The sequence below is a fragment of the Oncorhynchus keta genome, chromosome 27 (genome assembly GCF_023373465.1).
Source record: "Oncorhynchus keta strain PuntledgeMale-10-30-2019 chromosome 27, Oket_V2, whole genome shotgun sequence".
Taxonomy (NCBI): domain Eukaryota; kingdom Metazoa; phylum Chordata; class Actinopteri; order Salmoniformes; family Salmonidae; genus Oncorhynchus; species Oncorhynchus keta.
In genome coordinates this window covers 4115876-4135177 of record NC_068447.1, presented here as the reverse complement: position 1 = coordinate 4135177, position 19302 = coordinate 4115876, and the positions used below count along the sequence as shown (strand labels likewise).

The 19302-nt window shown below is 50.4% G+C and overlaps 1 protein-coding gene across 5 annotated transcripts in view; it reads right to left on the bottom strand.

Moving 5' to 3' along the window:
* LOC118379078 (host cell factor 1-like) overlaps positions 1–19302 on the bottom strand; it is a 74852-nt gene that overhangs the window by 7055 nt on the left and 48495 nt on the right. For 4 of the 5 annotated variants that reach the window (XM_052481295.1, XM_052481292.1, XM_052481293.1 and 1 more), the window contains 7 exons: positions 12358–12509; positions 10122–10307; positions 9825–10014; positions 7364–7581; positions 7228–7248; positions 4086–4301; positions 374–511 (listed from right to left, as the gene is read on the bottom strand). In XM_052481295.1, coding sequence (XP_052337255.1) covers positions 374–511; positions 4086–4301; positions 7228–7248; positions 7364–7581; positions 9825–10014; positions 10122–10307; positions 12358–12509 — 1121 coding nt within the window. The remainder of the gene's footprint in view (positions 1–373; positions 512–4085; positions 4302–7227; positions 7249–7363; positions 7582–9824; positions 10015–10121; positions 10308–12357; positions 12510–19302) is intronic. The other variant, XM_052481294.1, reaches the window with a different exon arrangement.

The window sequence follows — 19302 nt, the reverse complement described above, 5'->3', positions numbered from 1 at the left end:
TAATGCATAAAAGGAGATCACCGTGACTCAATGGCCATGTGGAATTTTACTGTGGCCATGACTCATGACTGCCGGTACTACGGTCAACCGCCGTAGATCATAAGTCTCTCCTTGATTCGTCGCATCGTCTCTCCTTAGCTCCTCCCCCTCAAAAAGCACTGGAGGTGAAGTTCAGAGGGATGAACCTTGGGAGGTTCTCCTCCAACACATTTTGAGAATGAGACTATGAGCGAGCGTGTGAGGAATTGAGGAAAAACAAAGTCAGAATGTGTGAAAGCACTTAGAAAAAAGCTCTATATAAAAACCCCAACGCATTATCATCGGTAACATCAGTGGCTTCAGAACAACAGTAGCCACGTCAGCGGTGTCTTACGTCAACGGCAGCCGCGTCTTCGTCGGGTAGGTAGTAGTGCGTGACCACCGTGTTGGTCACCTTGACGATGCCAACGTCAAACCACTGGTTGTCTTTCTTCAGCGGGGCTTTGGCCACCGCAGGAGGAGGTGCTGGCCTCTGGAGTTACAACAAAACACAAAGAAGAAGAAGAAGAAGAAGAGATGTCACATTTATTCATGAGAGGAATAGACAAGACAGAAAAATATGTAATAATTAAAATGAGCGAATCTACATTAATATATATATTTTTTTACAATTAAAAAAATATATATTTCTTTAGGAACCTTTATTCAGCCAGATTAGTAATTTAAAAAAATAAAAATAAGAAGATATTATACAATAATGAGGTGGTTTGTCAAAGAAGAGGAGAGAAATCAGGACTCTGGAAGAAACATGATGGTTAGGAAACATACACATCATTCTTTGGCAGGGTTTTTTCTGTATAAAAAAAGTCTTGGGCGGGCCGCCTATGTTCAAACAGATTATTTTAATAATAATTTTCAGGGCGGAAAAATACATCTTCAGTGTAAACTTAAAATGATTAAAACCAGATATAAAATATGTAGAAAATATAAAATATCTTTAAATAAGATCAACAATCACCAAAATAAAAGTTTGGTGGAGAATCTTAAATTCCAAAAATTACGGAGGATTTGTCATGGCATGCGTCCCCCATTGATGTTATGTTTGAGTCACTCAGATAGCATACAGGTGAAGTCGGAAGTTTACGTACACTTAGGTTGGAGTCATTAAAACTAGTTTTAACCAGGCCACACATTTCTTGTTAAGAAACTATAGTTTTGGCAATTCCGTTAGGACATCTACTTTGTGCCTGACACAAGTCATTTTTCCAACAATTGTTTCCAGACAGATTATTTCAGTTAACCCACTAGTTCCTAGGCCGTCATTGAAAATAAGAATTCGTTCTTAACTGACTTGCCTAGTTAAAAGGTAAAATAAATAAAAAAAATAACTTATAATTCACTGTATTACAATTCCAGTGGGTCAGAAGTTTACATACACTAAGTTGACTGTGCCTTTAAACAGCTTGGAACATTCCAGAAATGATGTCATGGCTTTAGAAGCTTCTGACAGACATCATTTGAGTCAATTGGAAGTTTACATACACTTAGGTTGGAGACATTAAAACGAGTTTTTCAACCACTCCACACATTTCTTGTTAACAAACTATAGTTTTGGCAAGTCGGTTAGGACATCTACTTTGTGCATGACACAAGTCATTTTTACAACAATTGTTTACAGACAGATTATTTAACTTATAATTCACTGTATCACAATTTCAGTGCGTCAGAAGTTTACATACACTAAATTGACTGTGCCTTTAAATAGCTTGGGAAATTCTAGAAATGTATGTAATGGATTTAGAAGCCTCTGATAGGCTAATTGACATCTGTTGAGTCAATTGGAGGTGCACCTGTGGATGTATTTCAAGGCCTACCTTCAAACTCACTGCCTCTTTGCTTGACATCATGGGAAAATCAAAAGAAATCAGCCAAGACCTCAGAAAAAAATTGTAGACCTCCACAGGTCTGGTTCATCCTTGGGAGCAATTTCCAGACACCTGTAGGACCACGTTCATCTGTACAAACAGTAGTACGCAAGTATAAACACCATGGGACCACGCAGCCGTCATACCGCTCAGGAAGGAGACGCGTTGTCTCCTAGAGATGAACGTATGTTGGTGCAAAAAGTGCAAATCAATCCCAGAACAACAGTAAAGGACCTTGTGAAGATGCTGGAGGAAACAGGTACAAAAGTATCGATATCCACAATAAAACGAGTCCTATATCGACATAACCTGAAAGGCTGTTCAGCAAGGAAGAAGACACTGCTCCAAAACCGCCTTAAAAAAGCCAGACTACTGTTTGCAACTGCACATGGGGACAAAGACCGTACTTTATTGGAACTGTTTGGCCATAATGACCATCGTTATGTTTGTAGGAAAAAGGGGGAGGCTTGCAAGCCGAAGAACACCATCCCAACCGTGAAGCACGGGGGTGGATGCATCATGTTGTGGGGGTGCTTTTCTGCAGGAGGGACTGGTGCATTTCACAAAATAGATGGCAGGATGGGGAAGGAAAATTATCTGGATATATTGAAGCTCAAGACATCAGTCAGGAAGTGACAGCTTGGTCGTAAATGGGTCTTCCAAATGGGTCTTCCAAATGGACAATGACCCCAAGCATACTTCCAAAGTTGTGGCAAAATGGCTTAAGGACAACAAAGTCAAGGTATTGGAGTGGCCATCACAAAGCCCTGACCTCAATCCTATAGAATATTTGTGGGCAGAACTGAAAAAGAGTGTGCGAGCAAGGAGGCCTACAAAACTGACTCAGTTACACCAGCTCTGTCAGGAGGCCTACAAACCTGACTTAGTTACACCAGCTCTGTCAGGAGGCCTATAAACCTGACTCAGTTACACCAGCTCTGTCAGGAGGCCTACAAACCTGACTCAGTTACACCAGCTCTGTCAGGAGAAATGGGCCAAAATTCACCCAACTTATTGTGGGAAGGCTACCCAAAACTACCCAAGTTGAAATTGTTTAAGGCAATGCTACCAAATACTAATTGAGTGTGACATTTCACATTCTTAAAATAAAGTGGTGATCCTAACTGACCTAAGACAGGGAATTTTTTACTAGGATTAAATGTCAGGAATTGTGAAAAACGTTTAAATGTATTTGGCTAAGGTGTATGTAAACTTCCCACTTCAACTGTACGTCATGGCAAGATGTGAATAATTTCAGGAAATTTGCTTTAAAAACAGCACATTTTCTCTCAAGCCTCATGGCAAAGTGTAGAATTGAGGTCTGGGCGATAAATCCAATTAAATTGAATTAATTTGAATGTATGTTTTCACTCAAAAAAAGCAGGTTAAACTAGTTTGATAAAATACTACAATTAATTAGTGGGTCTCATGGCTGTGGCTTGTATTTAGACTAAAGTATAATTTTACAAGCCCTAAATGCATTACATTAACATTAAATTACTGACTGTTTTAAAATGCAGTTTATTTTGCCTTTACATTTTTTTTTTTTACAAAAACTTACGTAGAGAAAACATTGTATATATTAAAATCAGGCATCACCCATTTTTGCAGGAAATTCGCCAAGCCCACCACCTAAACCCCATTTTTGCAGGAAATTCGCCAAGCCCACCACCTAAACCCCATTTTTGCAGGAAATTCGCCAAGCCCACCACCTAAACCCCATTTTTGCAGGAAATTCGCCAAGCCCACCACCTAAACCCCATTTTTGCAGGAAATTCGCCAAGCCCACCACCTAAACCCCATTTTTGCAGGAAATTCGCCAAGCCCACCACCTAAACCCCATTTTTGCAGGAAATTCGCCAAGCCCACCACCTAAACCCCATTTTTATCCAGGAAAAACCCTGTTTGATAACACTATACCTGAAGCCTGCGGTTATAATGCATTATAAGACATGCGGTTATAATGCATTATAAGACATGCGGTTATAATGCATTATAAGACATGCGGTTATAATGCATTATAAGACATGTCATGAGCATGTGTGACCCGTTTTATAATGTCTCATAGTGAACCTGACTAAATAACAGACATTTTGAGTTACTTCAATAAAAAATAATTAAAAAAAAAAAATCAGGTTAACAGAGGTCAGCCAGAAAGCCAATCTAGTCCAATCCACTCACCCCAGCGGCAGACTCTATTCCATTGACCACCTCTGCCATGGTTGTAGCTGCCTGTATCTTAGCCGGGCTGGTCACCATCATTGTCTGAGTGGGGGTTAAGGTGCAGGACGGAGCCAATCGGGCCGCAGCCTGGGTCACTGCGGCAGCCAGCTCATTGGTGTTGCTCTCTGACGCTGGGTCGTTCAGGCTGTCTGCTGGGGCCAGGCCCTCGGTGGGCTGGGTCAAATCATAAACTTTACTTATAAAAGCATTTCGTAATAATTAAAATGCAGTTCAAGGTGCTTCCTTAACAAATGCAAACAATACATTCAGATCGCCTATAAGACAGACAGAAAACAGACAAGACAGTAGGGCTGCACAATAATTCACATCGAAACCATAATATCAATATTGCAAAAAGAGATGCATATCGCACGCAATACTAAAGCCCAACGTTCGTTTCCCCCCTTAGTTTACTCTGTCGTCTCCCTCCTCAACTCGTGGCTACTTCCCACACACAACAAGCCCCGCCCCCTGTCAATCAAGCAGCGCAGGTAATCCTCCTCGCTGTTAGATTCACTATAAAGTTAATTCTGTTAGGTCAACAAATGGGTCCATACAAGAACGGTGTTGCTTTCTATCTTAACATAAATCATAATATTTAAATGATTCCAAGTGTCGTGATCTATACGATCAATAAAATGAGACTAGACAGAACGATAGATACAGACAGACAGTTAGAGACAGTTAGACAGAGACACTTAGTTTGAGGCAGGCACAGAGGCAGGCAGAGCGGTTAGAGACAGAGACAGGCAGAGCGGTTAGAGACAGAGACAGGCAGAGCGGTTAGAGGCAGGCAGAGCGGTTAGAGACAGAGACAGGCAGAGCAGTTAGAGACAGAGACAGGCAGAGCGGTTAGAGACAGAGACAGGCAGAGCGGTTAGAGACAGAGACAGGCAGAGCGGTTAGAGACAGAGGCAGGCAGAGCGGTTAGAGACAGAGACAGGCAGAGCGGTTAGAGACAGAGACAGGCAGAGCGGTTAGAGACAGAGACAGGCAGAGCGGTTAGAGACAGAGACAGGCAGAGCGGTTAGAGACAGAGACAGGCAGAGCGGTTAGAGACAGAGACAGGCAGAGCGGTTAGAGACAGAGACAGGCAGAGCGGTTAGAGACAGAGACAGGCAGAGCGGTTAGAGACAGAGACAGGCAGAGCGGTTAGAGACAGAGACAGGCAGAGCGGTTAGAGACAGAGACAGGCAGAGCGGTTAGAGACAGAGACAGGCAGAGCGGTTAGAGACAGAGACAGGCAGAGCGGTTAGAGACAGAGACAGGCAGAGCGGTTAGCGACAGAGGCAGGCAGAGCGGTTAGAGACAGAGGCAGGCAGAGCGGTTAGAGACAGAGGCAGGCAGAGCGGTTAGAGACAGAGACAGGCAGAGCGGTTAGAGGCAGGCAGAGCGGTTAGAGACAGACAGGCAGAGCGGTTAGAGACAGGCAGGCAGAGCGGTTAGAGACAGGCAGGCAGAGCGGTTAGAGGCAGGCAGAGCGGTTAGAGACAGAGACAGGCAGAGCGGTGAGAGACAGAGGCAGGCAGAGCGGTTAGAGACAGAGGCAGGCAGAGCGGTTAGAGACAGAGGCAGGCAGAGCGGTTAGAGTCAGAGACAGGCAGAGCGGTTAGAGTCAGGCAGAGCGGTTAGAGACAGAGGCAGGCAGAGCGGTTAGAGACAGAGGCAGGCAGAGCGGTTAGAGACAGAGGCAGGCAGAGCGGTTAGAGACAGAGGCAGGCAGAGCGGTTAGAGACAGAGGCAGGCAGAGCGGTTAGAGACAGAGGCAGGCAGAGCGGTTAGAGGCAGGCAGAGCGGTTAGAGGCAGGCAGAGCGGTTAGAGGCAGGCAGAGCGGTTAGAGGCAGGCAGAGCGGTTAGAGGCAGGCAGAGCGGTTAGAGGCAGGCAGAGCGGTTAGAGACAGAGGCAGGCAGAGCGGTTAGAGACAGAGGCAGGCAGAGCGGTTAGAGACAGAGGCAGGCAGAGCGGTTAGAGACAGAGGCAGGCAGAGCGGTTAGAGACAGAGGCAGGCAGAGCGGTTAGAGACAGAGACAGGCAGAGCGGTTAGAGGCAGGCAGACCGGTTAGAGACAGAGGCAGGCAGAGCGGTTAGAGACAGAGGCAGGCAGAGCGGTTAGAGACAGAGGCAGGCATAGCGGTTAGAGACAGAGGCAGGCAGAGCGGTTAGAGACAGAGACAGGCAGAGCGGTTAGAGGCAGGCAGACCGGTTAGAGACAGAGACAGGCAGAGCGGTTAGAGGCAGGCAGAGCGGTTAGAGTCAGAGACAGGCAGAGCGGTTAGAGGCAGGCAGACCGGTTAGAGTCAGAGACAGGCAGAGCGGTTAGAGGCAGGCAGACCGGTTAGAGAAAGAGGCAGGCAGAGCGGTTAGAGGCAGGCAGAGCGGTTAGAGACAGAGGCAGGCAGAGCGGTTAGAGACAGAGACAGGCAGAGCGGTTAGAGGCAGGCAGAGCGGTTAGAGACAGAGACAGGCAGAGCGGTTAGAGGCAGGCAGAGCGGTTAGAGACAGACAGGCAGAGCGGTTAGAGACAGAGACAGGCAGAGCGGTTAGAGTCAGAGACAGGCAGAGCGGTTAGAGTCAGAGACAGGCAGAGCGGTTAGAGACAGAGACAGGCAGAGCGGTTAGAGGCAGGCAGAGCGGTTAGAGACAGGCAGAGCGGTTAGAGGCAGGCAGACCGGTTAGAGACAGAGGCAGGCAGAGCGGTTAGAGGCAGGCAGACCGGTTAGAGACAGAGACAGGCAGAGCGGTTAGAGGCAGGCAGACCGGTTAGAGACAGAGGCAGGCAGACCGGTTAGAGGCAGGCAGAGCGGTTAGAGGCAGGCAGAGCGGTTAGAGGCAGGCAGAGCGGTTAGAGACAGAGACAGGCAGAACGGTTAGAGGCAGGCAGACCGGTTAGAGACAGAGGCAGGCAGACCGTTAGAGACAGAGACAGGCAGAGCGGTTAGAGGCAGGCAGAGCGGTTAGAGACAGAGACAGGCAGACCGGTTAGAGGCAGGCAGACCGGTTAGAGACAGAGACAGGCAGACCGGTTAGAGGCAGGCAGACCGGTTAGAGACAGAGGCAGGCAGAGCGGTTAGAGTAAAACAGAGGTTGGGCCGACTGACCTGGTTGTGTTGTGCTGCTGCCTGGGCAGTAGGAGACAGTTGGAGACAGGCAGTTAGCGACAGACAGGCAGTTAGCGACAGGCAGGCAGACAAACGGTTAACGACAGGCAGTAAAACAGTGGTTGGGTTGACCGACCTGGTTGTGTAGTGCTGCTGCTGCCTGGGCCTGAGCAAGAGCCTGGGCCTGAGCAAGAGCCTGGGCCTGAGCAAGAGCCTGGGCCTGAGCAAGAGCCTGGGCCTGAGCAAGAGCCTGGGCCTCCTGCAGCTGCTGCTGTTGTTGTACCAGGGCTGCCAGCTCAGCCTGAGTCAACACAATGGGGATGGTGGTGGTGTGATGCCCACCGTCTCCATCATCTGGAGGGAGACAGGAGAGACGAGACTGCTAACACCAAGGATTCTCTCTCCAGCCCTACCACACATCTGGTTAAAACAGCCAACCTGCTAGTCTTCATAAGATGTGCCAGCGCTGGGATTCAACAAGTCTGTAATGACAACCCCTGCTGGTTCTACATCAGGGCCCGTATTCATAGTGTCTCAGAGTAGGAGTGCTGATCTCGGATCAGGTCCCCCTTTGTCCAAGTCATCTCATTCATTTTTATTTAAAAAAGGTTAAACTGATCCTAGATCAGCACTCCTACTCAGATGCTTTGTGTAAACAGGCCCTGGTGCTGGAGCAGTAGACCCTAGTGGAGCAGTAGGCCCTAGTGGAGCAGTAGACCCTAGTGGAGCAGTAGACCCTAGTGGAGCAGTAGGCCCAGTAGGACCTAGTGGAGCAGTAGACCCTAGTGGAGCAGTAGGCCCTAGTGGAGCAGTAGGCCCTAGTGGAGCAGTAGGCCCTAGTGGAGCAGTAGGCCCTAGTGGAGCAGTAGGCCCAGTAGGACCCTAGTGGAGCAGTAGGCCCTAGTGGAGCAGTAGGCCCTAGTGGAGCAGTAGACCTAGTGGAGCAGTAGACCCTAGTGGAGCAGTAGACCCTAGTGGAGCAGTAGACCCTAGTGGAGCAGTAGGCCCTAGTGGAGCAGTAGGCCCTAGTGGAGCAGTGGAGCAGTAGAGCCCTAGTGGAGCAGTAGACCCTAGTGGAGCAGTAGGCCCTAGTGGAGCAGTAGGCCCTAGTGGAGCCCAGTAGGCCCTAGTGGAGCAGTAGGCCCTAGTGGAGCAGTAGGCCCAGTAGGCCCTAGTGGAGCAGTAGGCCCTAGTGGAGCAGTAGGCCCTAGTGGAGCAGTAGGCCCTAGTGGAGCAGTAGGCCCTAGTGGAGCAGTAGGCCCTAGTGGAGCAGTAGGCCCTAGTGGAGCAGTAGACCCAGTGGAGCAGGCCCTAGTGGAGCAGTAGGCCCTAGTGGAGCAGTAGGCCCTAGTGGAGCAGTAGGCCCTAGTGGAGCAGTAGACCCTAGTGGAGCAGTAGGCCCTAGTGGAGCAGTAGGCCCTAGTGGAGCAGTAGGCCCTAGTGGAGCAGTAGGCCCTAGTGGAGCAGTAGGCCCTAGTGGAGCAGTAGGCCCTAGTGGAGCAGTAGGCCCTAGTGGAGCAGTAGGCCCAGTAGCCCTAGTGGAGCAGTAGGCCCTAGTGGAGCAGTAGGCCCTAGTGGAGCAGTAGGCCCTAGTGGAGCAGTAGCCCTAGTGGGCAGTAGGCCCTAGTGGAGCAGTAGGCCCTAGTGGAGCAGTAGGCCCTAGTGGAGCAGTAGGCCCTAGTGGAGCAGTAGGCCCTAGTGGAGCAGTAGGCCCTAGTGGAGCAGTAGGCCCTAGTGGAGCAGTAGGCCCTAGTGGAGCAGTAGACCCTAGTGGAGCAGTAGGCCCTAGTGGAGCAGTAGGCCCTAGTGGAGCAGTAGAGGCAGTAGGCCCTAGTGGAGCAGTAGTAGACCCTAGTGGAGCAGTAGACCCTAGTGGAGCAGTAGCCCTAGTGGAGCAGTAGGCCCTAGTGGAGCAGTAGGCCCTAGTGGAGCAGTAGGCCCTAGTGGAGCAGTAGACCCTAGTGGAGCAGTAGACCCTAGTGGAGCAGTAGACCCTAGTGGAGCAGTAGGCCCTAGTGGAGCAGTAGGCCCTAGTGGAGCAGTAGGCCCTAGTGGAGCAGTAGACCCTAGTGGAGCAGTAGACCCTAGTGGAGCAGTAGACCCTAGTGGAGCAGTAGGCCCTAGTGGAGCAGTAGACCCTAGTGGAGCAGTAGCCCAGTAGGAGGCCCTAGTGCAGTAGACCCTAGTGGAGCAGCCCTAGTGGAGCTAGTGGAGCAGTAGACCCTAGTGGAGCAGACCTAGTGGAGCAGTAGGCCCTAGTGGGAGACCCAGTAGAGCAGTAGACCCTAGTGGAGGAGAGCAGTAGGCCCAGTAGATTCTAGTGGAGCAGTAGGACCCTAGTGGAGCAGTAGGCCCTAGTGGAGCAGTAGGCCCTAGTGGAGCAGTAGGCCCTAGTGGAGCAGTAGGCCCTAGTGGAGCAGTAGATTCTAGTGGAGCAGTCCCCAGTCTGTCTTTCTCTACTTCCTCATGACAGCGTGGGTGGCCAGGGCCAGGCTGGCTGGCTCTCTGTCTGTCTGGCTGGCTCTCTCTCGCTCTCTCTGGCTGGCTGTCCGGCTCTCTGCCCACCCTTCCGCACACCCACCCATCTGTGCACTCACTCATGACAGCGTGCTGTGCGGCCTGCAGGACAGCCTGTATGGCCTTGGCCTGGGCCTCCTCAGTCGCAGCGTGTTGTGCTGCCTGCTCGGCTGCAGCGGTAACAGCCAGCTCCTCGGGGGTTAAACCCGTCACCATCAGGGTCTGCTGGCCCCCCGAGCCACCTTCAGACATCAGCTCCGCAGGCAGGCCCTAGACAACAGGATGCAGAGAAAAAGGGGGAAAATGTTGAGGACAATGTAATTACATTCACACACCTTGACAACTAAACAACAAGCTTGCTCAGAAATGAAGTGTACCTCCTGCTCCCCTTGGTTCTGTTCCTCCATGTCCTCCACATGGACATGTATCCCAGCTGCAGCAGCCTCTTCCAGGGTCACAACCCTCACTGTGCCCTCTGGGAGAGAGTCGGTCTGCATGGCCTCCTCTTCCTCTTCAGCCCTCGATGCCACCGCCTCGGACGACCCAGACATTGATGAGATCTCCTGGAGAATATAGAAGAGAAAGAGTCAAGGAGAGAAGAGAGAAGCAGAGGGGGAGAAAGAAGGAGAGCGAGAGAGAGAAGGAGAAGGAGAGAGAGAAGGAGAAGGAGAGAGAGAAGGAGAAGGAGAGAGAGAAGGAGAGAGAGGAGAGAGAAGGAGAGAGAGAAGGAGAACGAGAAGGAGAACGAGAAGGAGAACGAGAAGGAGAACGAGAAGGAGAGCGAGAAGAAGAGCGAGAAGGAGAGCGAGAAGGAGAGCGAGAAGGAGAGCGAGAAGGAGAGGGGGAAGAGGAGAGCGAGAAGGAGAGCGAGAAGAGTGAGAGCAAGGAGAGCGAGAAGGAGAGCGAGAAGGAGAGCGAGAAGGAGAGCGAGAAGAGTGAGAGCGAGAAGGAGAGCGAGAAGAGTGAGAGCGAGAAGAGTGAGAGCGAGAAGAGTGAGAGCAAGGAGAGCGAGAAGGAGAGCGAGAAGGAGAGCGAGAAGGAGAGCGAGAAGGAGAGCGAGAAGAGTGAGAGCGAGAAGGAGAGCGAGAAGGAGAGCGAGAAGAGTGAGAGCAAGGAGAGCGAGAAGGAGAGCGAGAAGGAGAGCGAGAAGAGTGAGAGCGAGAAGGAGAGCGAGAAGAGTGAGAGCGAGAAGAGTGAGAGCGAGAAGGAGAGCGAGAAGAGTGAGAGCAAGGAGAGCGAGAAGGAGAGCGAGAAGGAGAGCGAGAAGAGTGAGAGCGAGAAGAGTGAGAGCGAGGAGAGCGGAGAGTGAGAAGGAGAGAGAGGAGAGAGAAGGAGAGAGAAGGAGAACGAGAAAGAGGAGAACGAGAGAGAGGAGAACGAGAGAGAGGAGAACGAGAGAGAGGAGAACGAGAGAGAGGAGAATGAGAGAGAGGAGAACGAGAGAGAGGAGAATGAGAGAGAGGAGAACGAGAGAGAGGAGAACGAGAGAGAGGAGAATGAGAGAGAGAGAACGAGAGAGAGAGAACGAGAGAGAGGAGAACGAGAGAGAGGAGAACGAGAGAGAGGAGAACGAGAGAGAGGAGAACGAGAGAGAGGAGAACGAGAGAGAGGAGAACGAGAGAGAGGAGAAGGAGAACGAGAAGGAGAACGAGAGAGAAGGAGAACGAGAGAGAGAAGGAGAAGAAGAGCGAGAGCGAGAAGAAGAGCGAGAGCGGAGAGTGAGAGCGAGAAGGAGAGCGAGAAGGAGAGCGAGAAGGAGAGCGAGAAGGAGAGCGAGAAGGAGAGCGAGAAGAGTGAGAGCGAGAAGAGTGAGAGCGAGAAGAGTGAGAGCGAGAAGAGTGAGAGCAAGGAGAGCGAGAAGGAGAGCGAGAAGGAGAGCGAGAAGAGTGAGAGCGAGGAGAGCGGAGAGTGAGAAGGAGAGAGAGGAGAGAGAAGGAGAGAGAGAAGGAGAGAGAGAAGGAGAACGAGAAGGAGAAGGAGAACGAGAAGGAGAAGGAGAACGAGAACGAGAACGAGAACGAGAACGAGAGAGAGTAGAACGAGAGAGAGTAGAACGAGAGAGAGGAGAACGAGAGAGAGGAGTACGAGAGAGAGGAGAACGAGAGAGAGGAGAACGAGAGAGAGGAGAACGAGAGAGAGGAGAACGAGAGAGAGGAGAACGAGAGAGAGGAGAACGAGAGAGGAGAACGAGAGAGAGGAGAACGAGAGAGAGGAGAACGAGAGAGAGGAGAACGAGAGAGCGCGAAAGGAGTCAGCGATGAAGTAAAAAAAGAAAGGGATGAATTGTCAAATTCTCAAAAAACTTACTGGGTGGTTTGCACCAACATTGTTGAAATGTATTTTAGATTAAGGTTAAATTAATACTAGGATTAATTAAAAGCTTGGTTTAAAGTTGGATTAATAGATAAAAACCTGGATTTAACCAGTTTAATAGTTAATCCATGTTGGTGCTACCCATCCATGATGTCCAAAATAAATATCTTTAACAGTCTATAGTGCAGAGAACGGCTGTGGGGCTCAAACCAGGGATGCCTAACCCCCAAGGACAAATACACTAACCACAACCCCAAGAAGAGTTGACCGTATGAAAGCCAGGTGTAATAATGTCCTTACAGGTACGCAGGGCCCAGGTGTGGGCGTGGATTGAGTAACCGTGGTGACGGCTCTGCCAGATGTCGTCGATGCGCTGGACTCGGTGGTTGCCGAGGACGACGAGGGAGCCTCTTGAGTTCCGTTGTCTCCTTGTGTCGAGTCACCAGGCTGGGCTGGAGGGAGGAGAGACATCCCAACAGTATGAATAAAAACGGTCCCCCCAACAGCAGGACTAACACACAGGTGTTGACCAATCAGATCTGTTGACAATAATTGGGCAAAAAAATAAATAAATTGGGCTGCCTGTGTAAAACGCAGCGTAAGGGACAACTTCCCGGACCCAAATTAAAACCGATTCCTTACGGAGATTCATCTTCGCAGTCTAGGACCAGACTCAATCTGTGTCCGGAAAAATCTTTCCTATTATACATGTAATGGTTCATACACATTTTCAAAGATGGAATTTCATTACTTTTCCATGAGCAGCAACTGGCAGCGTCTCGAAGTACGTATATACAAAAAATAAGGAGTTTGGTATCGCCACCGGGAGGCTGTTCTCTGATCCCATGTGGGTATCGCCACCGGGAGGCTGTTCTCTGATCCCATGTGGTATCGACACTGGGAGGCTGTTCTCTGATCCCATGTGGTATCGACACTGGGAGGATGTTCTCTGATCCCATGTGGTATTGACACTGGGAGGCTGTTCTCTGATCCCATGTGGTATCGCCACCGGGAGGCTGTTCTCTGATCCCATGTGGGTATCGCCACCGCGAGGCTGTTCTCTGATCCCATGTGGGTATCGACACTGGGAGGCTGTTCTCTGATCCCACGTGGTATCGCCACCGCGAGGCTGTTCTCTGATCCCATGTGGGTATCGCCACCGGGAGGCTGTTCTCTGATCCCATGTGGTATCGCCACCGGGAGGCTGTTCTCTGAACCCATGTGGGTATCGCCACCGGGAGGCTGTTCTCTGATCCCATGTGGGTATCGACACTGGGAGGCTGTTCTCTGATCCCATGTGGTATCGCCACCGGGAGGCTGTTCTCTGATCCCATGTGGGTATCGCCACCGGGAGGCTGTTCTCTGATCCCATGTGGTATCGCCACCGGGAGGCTGTTCTCTGAACCCATGTGGGTATCGCCACCGGGAGGCTGTTCTCTGAACCCATGTGGGTATCGCCACCGGGAGGCTGTTCTCTGATCCCATGTGGTATCGACACCGGGAGGCTGTTCTCTGATCCCATGTGGTATCGACACTGGGAGGCTGTTCTCTGATCCCATGTGGTATCGACACCGGGAGGCTGTTCTCTGATCCCATGTGGTATCGACACCGGGAGGCTGTTCTCTGATCCCATGTGGTATCGACACCGGGAGGCTGTTCTCTGATCCCATGTGGGTATCGACACCGGGAGGCTGTTCTCTGATCCCATGTGGGTATCGCCACCGGGAGGCTGTTCTCTGATCCCATGTGGGTATCGCCACCGGGAGGCTGTTCTCTGAACCCATGTGGGTATCGACACCGGAAGGCTGTTCTCTGATCCCATGTGGTATCGACCACGGGAGGCTGTTCTCTGATCCCATGTGGGTATCGCCACCGCGAGGCTGTTCTCTGATCCCATGTGGGTATCGCCACCGGGAGGCTGTTCTCTGATCCCATGTGGTATCGCCACCGGGAGGCTGTTCTCTGATCCCATGTGGGTATCGACACCGGGAGGCTGTTCTCTGATCCCATGTGGTATCGCCACCGGGAGGCTGTTCTCTGATCCCATGTGGTATCGACACCGGGAGGCTGTTCTCTGATCCCATGTGGTATCGCCACCGCGAGGCTGTTCTCTGATCCCTGTTCTCTGATCCCATGTGGTATCGCCACCGCGAGGCTGTTCTCTGATCCCATGTGGTATCGCCACCGCGAGGCTGTTCTCTGATCCCATGTGGTATCACCACCGCGAGGCTGTTCTCTGATCCCATGTGGGTATCACCACCGCGAGGCTGTTCTCTGATCCCATGTGGGTATCGCCACCGCGAGGCTGTTCTCTGATCCCATGTGGTATCGCCACCGGGAGGCTGTTCTCTGATCCCATGTGGTATCGCCACCGCGAGGCTGTTCTCTGATCACATGTGGGTATCGCCACCGTGAGGCTGTTCTCTGATCCCTGTTCTCTGATCCCATGTACCAACTCCTGTTGTTCTGCAAGGCACTGTACATCCAATAAAGTAGAATACCTGTTAGGTAACTGGTATAAAACACATACATTCAAACCCATTATCTCTCCCGGAGGATGGTGGACCACCCATTATCTCTCCCAGAGGATGGTGGCCCACCCATTATCTCTCCCGGAGGATGGCGGCCCACCCATTATCTCTCCCGGAGGATGGCGGCCCACCCATTATCTCTCCCGGAGGATGGCGGCCCACCCATTATCTCTCCCGGAGGATGGTGGCCCCCACCCATTATCTCTCCCGGAGGATGGCGGCCCACCCATTATCTCTCCCGGAGGATGGCGGAGGATGGCCCACCCATTATCTCTCCCGGAGGATGGCGGCCCACCCATTATCTCTCCCGGAGGATGGCGGCCCACCCATTATCTCTCCCGGAGGATGGCGGCCCACCCATTATCTCTCCCGGAGGATGGCGGCCCACCCATTATCTCTCCCGGAGGATGGCGGCCCACCCATTATCTCTCCCGGAGGATGGCGGCCCACCCATTATCTCTCCCGGAGGATGGCGGCCCACCCATTATCTCTCCCGGAGGATGGCGGCCCACCCATTATCTCTCCCGGAGGATGGTGGACCACCCATTATCTCTCCCGGAGGATGGTGGACCACCCATTATCTCTCCCGGAGGATGGTGGACCACCCATTATCTCTCCCGGAGGATGTGTTTTATGCCTTTTGAAATAATTAGCTCATTCAGATCAAATGGCTATGATAAGCTACAAATCATTTTATTCAGCTGAAGCCCACAAGTCTTCAGAAAATGTAGCTTTTCTAGTTCGGTTGTATCTTAGTTACCTTTGAACTAAGTGTTCACCTTGTAGGCTGACTAGCATCTATCGAGTTGCAATGTCCCATACATTGGATGACCGAACCAACTGGAAGGATCTACAAAACAGGTTGGAGAGACATCCAGAAGAAATGGCAACATCTGGGATCTTCTCCCAGACCTGGACTAAAGCATCCGCCAACTCCTGGACAGTCTGTGGTGCAACGTGGCGTTGGTGGATGGAGCGAGACATGATGTCCCAGATGTGCTCAATTGGATTCAGGTCTGGGGAACGGGCGGGCCAGTCCATAGCATCAATGCCTTCCTCTTGCAGGAACTGCTGACACACTCCAGCCACATGAGGTCTAGCATTGTCTTGCATTCGGAGGAACCCAGGGCCAAACGCACCAGCATATAGTCTCACAAGGGGTCTGAGGATCTCATCTCGGTACCTAATGGCAGTCAGGCTACCTCTGGCGAGCACATAGAAATGCCACCCCACGACCCCACGACTGACCCACAGCCAAACCGGTCATGCTGGAGGATGTTGCAGGCAGCAGAACGTTCTCCACGGCGTCTCCAGACTCTGTCACATGTGCTCAGTGTGAACCTGCTTTCATCTGTGAAGAGCACAGGGCGCGGCGCCAGTGGCGAATTTGCCAATCTTGGTGTTCTCTGGCAATTGCCAAACGTCCTGTTGGGCTGTAAGCACAACCCCCACCTGTGGACATCGGGCCCTCATACCACCCTCATGGAGTCTGTTTCTGAACGTTTGAGCAGACACATGCATATTAGTGGCCTGCTGGAGGTAATTTTGCAGGGCTCTGGCAGTGCCCCTCCTGCTCCTCCTTGCACAAAGGCGGAGGTAGCGGTCCTGCTGATGGGTTGTTGCCCTCCTACGGCCTCCTCCAAGTCTCCTGATGTACTGGCCTGTCTCCTGGTAGCGCATCCATGCTCTGGACACTACGCTGACAGACACAGCAAACCTTGTCACAGCTCACATTGATGTGCCATCCTGGATGAGCTGCACTACCTGAGCCACTTGTGTGGGTTGTAGACTCCGTCTCATGCTACCACTAGAGTGAAAGCACCGCCAGCATTCAAAAGTGATCAAAACATCAGCCAGGAAGCATAGGAACTGAGAAGTGGTCTGTGGTTACCACCTGCAGAACCACTCCTTTATTGGGGGTGTCTTGCTAATTGCCTATCATTTCCACCTGTTGTCTATTCCATTTGCACAACAGCATGTGTCTATTGTCTATTCCATGTGAAAATGATTGTCAATCCGTGTTGCTTCCTAAGTGGACAGTTTTATTTCACAGAAGTGTGATTGACTTGGAGTTACATTGTGTTGTTTAAGTGTTCCCCTAATTCCTTTATTTTGAGCAGTGTATATTGTATGACTGTCATTCATATTCCATTCACCCAGTTCAATGTAACAGTGACAGGTTTAGGTTACTGTCATTCATATTCACCCAGTTCAATGTAACAGTGACAGGTTTAGGCTACTGTCATTCATATTCACCCAGTTCAATGTAACAGTGACAGGTTTAGGCTATTGTCATTCATATTCACCCAGTTCAATGTAACAGTGACAGGTTTAGGATACTGTCATTCATATTCACCCAGTTCAATGTAACAGTGACAGGTTTAGGATACTGTCATTCATATTCCATTCACCCAGTTCAATGTAACAGTGATGGGTTTAGGATACTGTCATTCATATTCCATTCACCCAGTTCAATGTAACAGTGATGGGTTTAGGTTACTGTCATTCATATTCACCCAGTTCAATGTAACAGTGACAGGTTTAGGATACTGTCATTCATATTCCATTCACCCAGTTCAATGTAACAGTGATGGGTTTAGGTTACTGTCATTCATATTCACCCAGTTCAATGTAACAGTGACAGGTTTAGGTTACTGTCATTCATATTCCATTCACCCAGTTCGATAGGTTTAGGCTACTACATGACTCTAATTTTCCCTATACCCATTACGAGGTTTCAACAACCTGGCCTATGAATAAAAGATTACAACGTCCCCATTATTATTCTACAAAGTGTAAAAAATAAAAAATAAAAAAACACTTGAATGAGTAGGTGTCCCCAAAGAGGACTGGCACTGTACGTTTGTTTTAGTGGAGCAGTAACACGGTCGATCTCTCGGTCTCGGTCTCTCGATCATCTCGGTCGATCAACAGCCTAACGACCAAACAATCAACTAACTGGGGTCAGCCATACTGTTATTGTGAAGTGGAAATGTCGAGGAGCAACAACGGCTCATTTATACTGCGAAGTGGTAGTCCACACAAGGTCACAGAACCGGACCGCCGAGTCCTGAAGCGCGTAAATTCGTCCTCGGTTGCAACACTCCCTACTGAGTCCCAAATTGCCTCTGGAACCAACGTCAGCACAATAACTGTTTGTTGGTCGCTTCATGAAATGGGTTTCCATTGGCGAGCAGCCGCACACAAGCCTAAGATCACCATGTGCAATGCCAAGCGTCGGCTGGAGTGGTGTAAAGCTCGGCACTATTGGACTCAGTGGAGCAGTGGAAACACACTCTCTGGAGTGATGAATCACGCTTCAGCATCTGGCAGTGTGACGGACAAATCTTGGTTTGGCGGATGACAGGAGAACGCTACCTCCCCCAATGCATAGTGCCAACTGTAAAGTTTGGTGGACGAGGAATAATGGTGTGGGGCTGTTTTTCAGGGTTCAGGCTAGGCCCCTTCGCTCCAGTGAAGGGAAATCGTAACACTACAGCATACAATGACAATCTAGACAATTCCGTGCTTCTAACTTTGTGGTAACAAAGGCCCTTTCCTGTTTCAGCATGACAATGCCCCCGTGCACAAAGCGAGGTCCATGCAGAACTGGATTGTCGAGATCGGTGTGGAAGAACTTGACTGAGCTGCACAGAGCCCTGACTTCAACCCCATTGAACACCTTTTGGGATGAATTGTAACGCCGACTGCGAGCCAGGCCTAATCACTTGTGGATGAATGGAAACAAGTCCCTGCAGCAATGTTCCAACATCTAGTGGAAAGCCTTCCCAGAAGACTGGAGGCTGTTATAGCAGCAATGTTCCAACATCTAGTGGAAAGCCTTCCCAGAAGAGTAGAGGCTGTTATAGCAGCAATGTTCCAACATCTAGTGGAAAGCCTTCCCAGAAGAGTGGAGACTGTTACAGCAGCAATGTTACAACATCTAGTGGAAAGCCTTCCCAGAAGAGTGGAGGCTGTTATAGCAGCAATGTTCCAACATCTAGTGGAAAGCCTTCCCAGAAGAGTGGAGGCTGTTATAGCAGCAATGTTCCTACATCTAGTGGAAAGCCTTCCCAGAAGAGTGGAGACTGTTACAGCAGCAATGTTTCAACATCTAGTGGAAAGCCTTCCCAGAAGAGTGGAGGCTGTTATAGCAGCAATGTTCCTACATCTAGTGGAAAGCCTTCCCAGAAGAGTGGAGGCTGTTATAGCAGCAATGTTCCTACATCTAGTGGAAAGCCTTCCCAGAAGATTGGAATCCTTGGAGTGGTGGCTGTTATAGCAGCAATGTTCCAACATCTAGTGGAAAGCCTTCCCAGAAGAGTGGAGGCTGTTATAGCAGCAATGTTCCAACATCTAGTGGAAAGCCTTCCCAGAAGAGTGGAGGCTGTTATAGCAGCAATGTTCCTACATCTAGTGGAAAGCCTTCCCAGAAGAGTGGAGGCTGTTATAGCAGCAATGTTCCAACATCTAGTGGAAAGCCTTCCCAGAAGAGTGGAGGAGGCTGTTATAGCAGCAATGTTCCTACATCTAGTGGAAAGCCTTCCCAGAAGACTGGAGGCTGTTATAGCAGCAATGTTCCTACATCTAGTGGAAAGCCTTCCCAGAAGTGGAGAGGCTGGTGGCTGTTATAGCAGCAATGTTCCAACATCTAGTGGAAAGCCTTCCCAGAAGAGTGGAGGCTGTTATAGCAGCAATGTTTCAACATCTAGTG